At 42.9% G+C, this 6441-nt stretch overlaps 1 protein-coding gene across 1 annotated transcript in view; it reads left to right on the forward strand.

The window, feature by feature from the left end:
- Positions 1-164: 164 nt before the first annotated feature.
- Esd (esterase D) overlaps positions 165-6441 on the forward strand; it is a 21264-nt gene continuing 14987 nt past the window's right edge. The window contains exons 1-3 of the mRNA XM_005355613.2: positions 165-293; positions 3975-4023; positions 5744-5818. Of these exons, the coding sequence (XP_005355670.1) occupies positions 5751-5818 (68 nt within the window). The 5' untranslated portion in view covers positions 165-293; positions 3975-4023; positions 5744-5750. The remainder of the gene's footprint in view (positions 294-3974; positions 4024-5743; positions 5819-6441) is intronic.

A 6441-nucleotide genomic window follows, 5' to 3' on the forward strand; every position in this document is an offset into this window, starting at 1 on the left:
GAATGGGAGCAGCCCTAGAGGGCGGGCTGCAGGGGTGGAAAGGGGAGGACTTGAGGGCGGGGCCGTCAAGCGGGCCCAGAGAGAGAGGGCGGGGGGGAGGAAGGGGGCGTGTCCACGGGCGGAGACTAGAGTGAGACCCGCCTCTAGGGGCGTGTCTGAAGGGGGCAGAGCGGGCCGTCCTGGGTGGGCGGGGTCACAGGGGCGGGGCTCTAGGCGGACATGTTAAAAGCTCCTCCCTTCTTTTCTGGCCTTCGGTCTCCCCACCCCCACCCCTGGAGCGGTCTCTCCCCGAGGTAAGAGGGGGTAAGCGGCGAGCCCCGGCACCCTCCCCGGCCTGGGTCTGGGGGTGGCCGTCCGCAGACGCCTAGCCGTGCGGCGGTGATGGCGGCGGCCCGAGAGTGGTGATGATCCCTGTGCCGTCCCGCCGAGGCAGGGCTGGCCTCGTCCCGCCGGGCCTGCTAATCGCATTAGCTCCGGGAAGCTGGAAACAATGTGTGACCTGGGGCTCCGCGCGCTTGCTGGGAAGCTCGGGTTGGGTGGAGTGCCCGCTAGTGCAGCTTGGTGCGGAACATTCCGGTGCTGAGCTCCCGCTGCCGGGAAAGCATTCTGTCCCGGAACCCCGCCTGGGCTGCTGGCGACGCCACTGGGGCCCGGGTGACCCTTCACCCTGGGGTGCCGTCGGGAGCGCGCGGGGCCCGTGCACCCCGGAGCTGGAGCCCGGTGCTCACAGTTCTGGTGTCTGTTGTCCTCGATAGGTCGTTCCTGATTGGGTCATCAGAAAGATGGCATTTACAGTTTTTGAAAATTAACGAAAGTTGCTATCACTTTTTGTAGGCCTTATTAGGCCTAAAGATGAGCTACTTAAAGGCATTCATTGAGAAAGAAGTGACTGAACACCCAGGCTTCTATAACGGTATTGTTTGTAGTGAAACATACTAGTAAGAAAATAGACTAAGTTTAAAATTATCTATTTGCCATATATAATTGCCGTTGTGGTAGTGGAATTTATTTATTTATTTTTATTTTGTAATTGATGCCTGCCCTAGAACTCACTTTGTAGACTAGGCTGGCCTCGAACACAGAGATCCATCTGGCTCTGCCTCCTGACTGCTGGATTAAAGGCGTGCATCACCAAGTGGGGATTTTTAAACTTAAACTCTGAGACAGTCCAGATGTCAGTTAGGCTGTCCAGGCAACGGTCTGGAAACAAGCCAGAAATAAGAAAGGAAGTTGACTTGAAGACGAACAACCTAAGTTTAGTTTTAAATGTGTGGGGTTTTACTAGCTGGTGATAGACGGGCCTAGCAATTCTGGCAGTAATGCTTACAAGTTTGAAAATAAGAAGGCAGATTTAGATTTTTCAACCCAGAAACTAGTTGAGTTATGGGGAAAATACGTGAAGAGAGCAAGGAAAGGGGCACGTGGGCGGGGGCAGCTGGGTGTGTGCGGGTGAGTACCTGAAATAGAGGGTTTGGCCAGAAGAGGCTTTGAGGAAAGAAACGCATGCGGGTCAGTACTGTTGAGTTTGTGCCCGCCCCCTAGCAGCCGAAAATGTCGACTCACTGTGAAGCTGCAAGTGTTGCCTTCATTGTCAAAGTTCCTTGACCAAACCCTAAGCCTTGTGGCGAACAGATGCCGTCACAGGTTGCTTAACAACTAGGCTAGATCCTGAGAATGTTTTCTTAAGAGGGTTCATTTGTGGGTGAGCATCCCAGAATGAGTTTAGGCAAGCCTAGATGGTTCTTTGACTATAAAATATGGTCTGCTATTCTAAGGCAGTGGTAACGACTTGTGTATCTCCACAGAAAGGTGCAGAAGGACCTGACGATTCTGGTAGTAATACTTAAAAATTTGAACATAAAAAGGCAGATTTAGATTTTTTTTTTTTAACCCAGAAACTATGGTTGAAATTTAGGGAATGTGAGTTAGGGGGAAAGTATGCTAAGAGATCAAGGAAAGGGAAGAGGTGATAGAGTTTTGGGCAAGGAGAGACTTTGGGTAAAGACATGGTAGTTATTACTATGAGTTTGTACCAAACACACACACAAAGCAACAGAAAGTGCCTAGTCATTGTGAAGCAGGGAAAGTGTTCGTTGTCAAAGGTTTTTGACCAAACCCTAAGCCTTATGGCAAATAGTCACACATTACTTAGCAACTAGGCTAGGTCCTGAGAAATGTGTTCATTCTTGTGCGAGCATCCTAGGATAAGCTTAGACAAGCCTAGATGCTGCTTGGGCTGTGGACATGTACAATGTATAGACTATGGTAAGCAATTCTAACACAGTGGTGACTAATTGTGTATCTCCACATAGAGAAGGTGAAGTAAAATGTGGTATAAAAGATAAAAAAAAATAAAATAGGGTGCCAGGAAAAGAATGCGTACTGCAAATGGAGCTTACAAGTCAGGAGTAGCTCTGGTGTGCGGCAATGAGTGAATGGAAGTGACCCTGAATGCTTAGGATGTCTATAGATTTCCAAAATCTATTGATTTAGAGCTGCACTAAATTTACTTTAAAATATCTTACTGATAATAAATCAACCTTAGCATACTTTAACTTTTTCTTTTATAAACTCTGTAGTTTTTAGAACTACTTAACATTATGCAATTATGCAAAATATGTTACATTCTTACTTTATCAGCTTTTTGTTTTAAGTTTTACGAACTTTTTATAAAAACGAAGACCTGTTCCCACAATAGGCAGTGCTGATTGTACAGGGTCAGTCCTGTCAGTATTCCTGTCTCCTTCTTCCCCATTTATCCCACTGGGAGATCCTTAGGGCAGTACACATACTGTCCTCTCCCACAGTAGCAATGCCTCGTGTGAGGCCTGCAGGAGGCTTTTACTTTTAGGAGTTGGAGAGGAGAGTGTGTCTTGTTTACTTTCCCTTTTAGTCCTAAATTTGATAAGTGACTGATGACCATCATATTTCCTCTCTATTAATAAAAACCTTTTTGTAATGATATTTCATTTGTATTTTAATAAATAAAGCTTGCCTGAAGATCAGAGTGTAAAACAGCCCCACTGAGCAGTCTTACAGACCAGGCAGTGGTGACACACACATTTAATCCCAGTAGCCACACTAGTTTGCCATAGAAAACTGGGCGGTAGTGGTGCATGCCTTTAATCCCAGCCCTAGAGAGGAATATAAAATGGGAGGAGACAGCTCCCAGTCTCAGTTTCATTCCGAGATTCCAGGAGGCAGCATCGCCACTTCGGACTGGGGTAGAGGTAAGAGCCAGTCAGTGGCTGGCTGTTTTGCTTTTCTGACCTTCAGGTTGAACCTCAATTTCTGCCTCTGGGTTTTTATTAATTGTGCTATACCTTTTAGTGTTTGTTCTCATGTTTTTAAAGAATTAAAGATCTCACTGAGCTTTGCTAATGGTTCTGTTAAATCTTTCACTGAATGTTGTCTTCCCTCTACAGCTATGCGTGTGTTTGCGGTTTCCGCTCTTACAGCATGACCATCATATATATCATATGTCCTTGACTAAACTGGGTGGCAGTTCCATCCCAAACCCCCTCCCCTGGGAGTTCCTCAGTCCAGACTCCTCCTCCGAGATGCTCAAGACTACTCCCACAGGATATTTAAACAGCACCCTAGAGAACAAACATGTGGTTTTCCAGTCTTCCTTCCCCGCTCCTCTCTGGGAGGCTGGAAAGCTATCCGGGAGCATTGGTATCATTAAACCTGAGCTTTTTCTAATTCGGTCTGATTTAGTCTGATTTGGGTTATTACATCAGCAGAGAAGCTTATCGGGTGCAGAAACTTTTCATAAATCCTCTCTGTGCCAACTGTGTCTATTAAGGAAGACTAAGGGGTTGAAGTATCCATCCGTCAACTATATTTCCCAGGTCAACAATCACCTCCCTCAAAAGAGTATCTCTGTTCGGAATATGTCAGTGTGTATAACCTCTGGGTATCCTGTGCTGTGGTGGAGTATGTTCTGATTACAATCTGTTTCTTCTTTTTAGATCCACTGCCCTTTGGTGCAGACAGAAAGAACAAGTAGCAACTTAACAGGTAAATTTAAGTGTCATTATTTGTGACTCAGTTAAAAATGATAATAGTATGGTTTAAAGCAGTTGTTAATTTTCACACAGAAAAGTTTTATTGAAAAATATAATTACCTAAATATAATCACTTGTTTACTAGATTTAAAATTGAATTTATATGTTAAGTTTTCTTTCTCTCTTTTTTTGGCATTCTACCAATTTTTTAAAAAAAGGTTTTAACCATGTTTCTTCTGGCCAAGTAAAAAATTCTATTTAGAATTCAGTTACAATTGGAAATAAAGTATTTGTGGTTTATTCAGATAGGCAAGTAACAGTTTCAAATGGTACAAAAAAGTATCAAAAATGAAGTTCAAAAAATTACTTGTCAGTTCTACAAATCACAATAATTAGGTGCTTCTTGGGTACCAAATATGTGCTCAATATGCCATGTTTTAAGGAAGTAGATGTAGTTTCTGCTAAGCAAAGGAAACAAGACTTCATTATAGAATCATTTAGCAAATCAATTGCATTCCCCAGTCTCTTATGTACGTAAAATATATATACTGTCTGCCTCTGTAATGTTGATGTTTTAGGAACATGACTGAGAATAACTGAAATTTATATAGAATAATAACATGTTATGGAATAATTTGCCATTTAAGAGTTAATATTTTGTAAGTTCAAAACCAGGCTATCTATGAACAAAGGGTACTTTCTCTATGTGTAAGTACCCTAACTCTATAGAATTTGTTCATCTGGACTGAGAGAGAGAGAGAGAGAGAGAGAGAGAGAGAGAGAACAGAAAGCTCATGGTCCTCTCAGTGGCAGGGCCACAAAGCAGCTACGAGTAGCATCACCGATGTCGCCCACCAAGTTCAAATCACATTCCTCCAATGTACAACTAAGTGTCTGGGTTAAAGACAAGGGTGGACATTGCTCTCATTTAGAATTGTGCAAAGGCATTTCCAAATTTGCTTTTCAAACTGATGTTGCACATCTAAGAGTAGCCTGGAATAGCAGTACCCAGTTACATCACTGAGAAGACCACCAGAGTGTAACACCTGCTTCTGGTGTCTCAAGGTGCTGGGTGTAAAACCTATTCCTTTATATTTTAAGTGGTGCTTCTAGGGGTGGGAGGAAATCTTTTTGTGAGGTGCACACCAGAATCAGTTGATTCTTTTCTGTGTAATAGGTATTTATGATTAAAAAACATTCCAGGTTTTTCCCATGCATTTTCTGTTGAAAGGTAATATGTATGTTTAAATTTATCTTCATGTAATAACCAGATTCACTGAAGAGAAAAGGAATTCATTGCCATGCTTCAAAATTTCCTGACAAGTTCTTCCTTTAATTCACAGCTGAGAGTTTGTTTGCTTGTTAATTTGTTTGAGAGGAGAAATATTGATCAAAGATAGCTTGTCACTTTCTTGCAAAAACTCATAAGTTGAGTAATGGATGCACATATAAAGATGCCTGTGATGCTGGAAGTGCTCAGTAATTTTCTAAATTAATATAACTTAAGATCTGTCTTGAAAGACTGTCAGACAGTCACAACAGTAATGACAACAAACCACAAACCTCACGGATGACATACCAAAGTACTGACATTTTCTAGAAATGAGTGTGGCTAGCACACCTGTGAGTGTGGAAACAGTTGTGTTTAGATAATGGATCCGAGAGCAATTCTGTCTCAAGGTTTTCAGGGATGAAATGCCTTTCAAATGAATGGGATTCATCCTCACCCACAGGAGGAAAATGGCGGTGAGGCAGATTTCCAGCAACAGGTGCTTCGGGGGGCTCCAGAAGGTCTTTGAACATGACAGGTAAGCATTCAAGATGCAGTTGTAGAGACCTCTCATTCAGTTTTATTATGTATTTTGTTATCATTTTAAATAAAACTTCTACTTATAAACCTGCCTGCTCTGCCCTACGCCCACTGTGTATCTGAGAATTTCACCACATTTAATTGTTTCTGGCTTGGGCACTAGGAGAAGAAGGAGAGCCTACAGATGATCTTCAGGCTGTGGCTTGATGGTCTTCTAAAATTTTCTGGAACTTTATCTGTGTTGCTCTTAAAAATTCAGAGAACATCTTCCTTGTGGATCTCTTAATATAGCAAAGAAACCTAGACTTGATTAAGTTGGCAGCTTAAACAGACATATTTGCTTCTACCACTGTCTGAAATCTGACTACTGTGTCTTAGGTGAATGCATTAAACATACACACATACACATATGCGGAGACAAAGAATCAGAGGACAGGAGCTAAGAACAATATTCCAGATGCATAAATGCAGATAGTCACATACCACATAACTTAGCAAAGGTTTAGTCCTTTATCATCATATGGGGAGCATGGCAGGAGGCAGGCATGGTGCTGGAGAAGTAGTTAAGAGCTATATCCTGATCTGTAGGCAAAGAGAGGGAGAGAGAGAGAGAGAGAGAGA

This window comes from Microtus ochrogaster, chromosome 17, assembly GCF_000317375.1.
Source record: "Microtus ochrogaster isolate Prairie Vole_2 chromosome 17, MicOch1.0, whole genome shotgun sequence".
Classification (NCBI taxonomy): Eukaryota; Metazoa; Chordata; class Mammalia; order Rodentia; family Cricetidae; genus Microtus; species Microtus ochrogaster.